Source organism: Otolemur garnettii, unplaced genomic scaffold (genome assembly GCF_000181295.1).
Source record: "Otolemur garnettii isolate 467f Iridium unplaced genomic scaffold, OtoGar3 scaffold00050, whole genome shotgun sequence".
Lineage (NCBI taxonomy): Eukaryota > Metazoa > Chordata > Mammalia > Primates > Galagidae > Otolemur > Otolemur garnettii.
In genome coordinates, this window is record NW_003852445.1 from 10,007,857 (window position 1) to 10,009,813 (window position 1,957).

Here is a 1,957-nt window from a genome sequence, read left to right on the forward strand (position 1 = left end):
TTATTGTTGTTTGGCGGGTCCGGGCTGGATTCGAACCCGCCACCTTAGGTGTATGTGGCTGGCGTCTTAGCCGCTTGAGCCACAGGCGCCGAGCCGTGAAGTTTTAGTACAGTGCTTATTGTTACTGCCACAGCTCAGTCTGCTGATTGCCAGATCTTTCCTTAACAACACTACTGGGTCCTGAGCAGGAGGAGTCTGGGGGCTCCCAAGAGAACAGAGGGGAGGGTGGTTTGAAGGGAGAGGCAGGGGCCCTGCAGGTGGACTCTGCTAGCACCCCCATTTTGAGGGAACCTGCAGGGTAGGGTGAACTCACCAGTCTCAGCCACGAAGGTGATGGTGTCTGTCTGGGGCTGGAAGGGCCTGCTGAAGCCCAGCTGGATGGTGAAGAGCTGGCCACGGCGCAAGATGAGCCTCCTCAGCCCCATCTCCTTCGTGTGGTGCTCCTTGTTGTTCCTGGGACTCTGCAGGTCAATGGACCTGAGCTCCAAGGCAGCCACTAGGGAAGAGAGGGGGGCAAGTCACCTCCCACCTGCAACTCCCTGGGCTCAGGTGACCCCTGACACTTCTCAGTCATTTCTGTGGCTCCTGGCCCTGACTTGGGTAAGATTCCTGTCCAGTTTTTAGACCTTCTGCCAGTGTCCCTGATTTCATGAGTCAGTCTCAGGGGATGATTCAGCAGGCCCTGTCTAGGGAGTAGAAGGTTGATCCTGGCATCTTCCACACTTGGACCCGAAGGCACAGAGCTCAAGGATTGGGGTACCTGGAAGCAAACCGGTTCCAGATAACTGAAATTTAACCTGTGAAGTGCCGCCACATGCTCTTAACCACTTGTGCTGATGATCCTTTTTAGAGTTACTCTACCATCCTGCTGCTATAAGAATAAACAGACCAGGATTTTATATGAATTAAGTCAACAGGCTAACTGGAGGCTGGACCTTCAGCTGCAGGACAAGTCTTGTTTTAGGATACTAGGGTTACTGCGAGTTTTTCTTGTCCGCCATGTTCCATGTCCACAAGGAGGACGTTACCTGCTTCCTGGGCCATTGTCGTATGTATCCCCCTGGTGTATGGGCGTGAAGCTCTCATAGCACAGTGGGCAAGTGTGTGCAGGCTCTGGAGTGACACAGCTCCAGGCCTACTACCTTGGCTGTGAGATCTCTAGCAAGTCACTTGAAGTCCCTACACATCAGTGTCCTCTTCTGAAAAATAGAGAAACCTTTTTGCCTGGGGGGAGAGGCTGTTCCCCCTGACATCCAGCAGGTAGAGGCCAAGGAAAGCTGCTAAACAGCATCCCAGAGAACCTCATGTTTGCCCCCAGCCGGTTTTATGCCATTTGCCAAATGGTTCGCCAAATAGGTTATTTATTTTTGCATCTTTCCCACCTGTCTGGCTAAACTGCCTTCCATGTCTTCCTCCAAGTCACTGGTAATAAGATGGTTTTAAGCATTAGGGCTTAAGTTGGAGGCCAGTGGAGTATCACCAGAGCTTTCCTCCTGGTTAACACTGAGTTAAGAAATACTCTTTGGGGGGTGTAGTTGTGCAATAGCTATGACTACGTCTGCTTCTTTGAATGAAGAAGTCAAATTTAGGTGTTTTTGAATTTCCTCCACGGTCTAAAGTAAAATTCAGCTTTCATCCATTCAACTTTCCCAGAAATCCATCAAATGTATGGCTACAAACAGAATATTCCCAAAGGTCCCTTAATCCTCCTCCTAATAACAATCTTTCCTGAGGTAGAGTCATCAAAGGTGAATTATTGATTCAAATGGTACAAAGATTTTAGGCCTCTTGATGTCATTGGGGCATTTAAATAGATATGTTATTAGAACCAGAAAATTCAGGAAAAGATTTTAAACACCTTTGAGATTTAACAGCATTCTTGAAACTTTAAGTTCAACCCATTTAATAGTCTGTAAAATCAATTTAGATAAAGGTGGCAAATACTAAGAAAAATAGA

General features: G+C 48.0%; 1 protein-coding gene across 1 annotated transcript in view; it reads right to left on the bottom strand.

Annotated features, from left to right (window-relative positions):
- TGM7 (transglutaminase 7) overlaps positions 1 to 425 on the bottom strand; it is a 17,544-nt gene extending 17,119 nt beyond the window's left edge. Inside the window, exon 1 of the mRNA XM_023514259.1 lies at positions 314 to 425. Coding sequence (XP_023370027.1) covers positions 314 to 425 — 112 coding nt within the window. The remainder of the gene's footprint in view (positions 1 to 313) is intronic.
- Between the last annotated feature and the right edge of the window lie 1,532 nt (positions 426 to 1,957).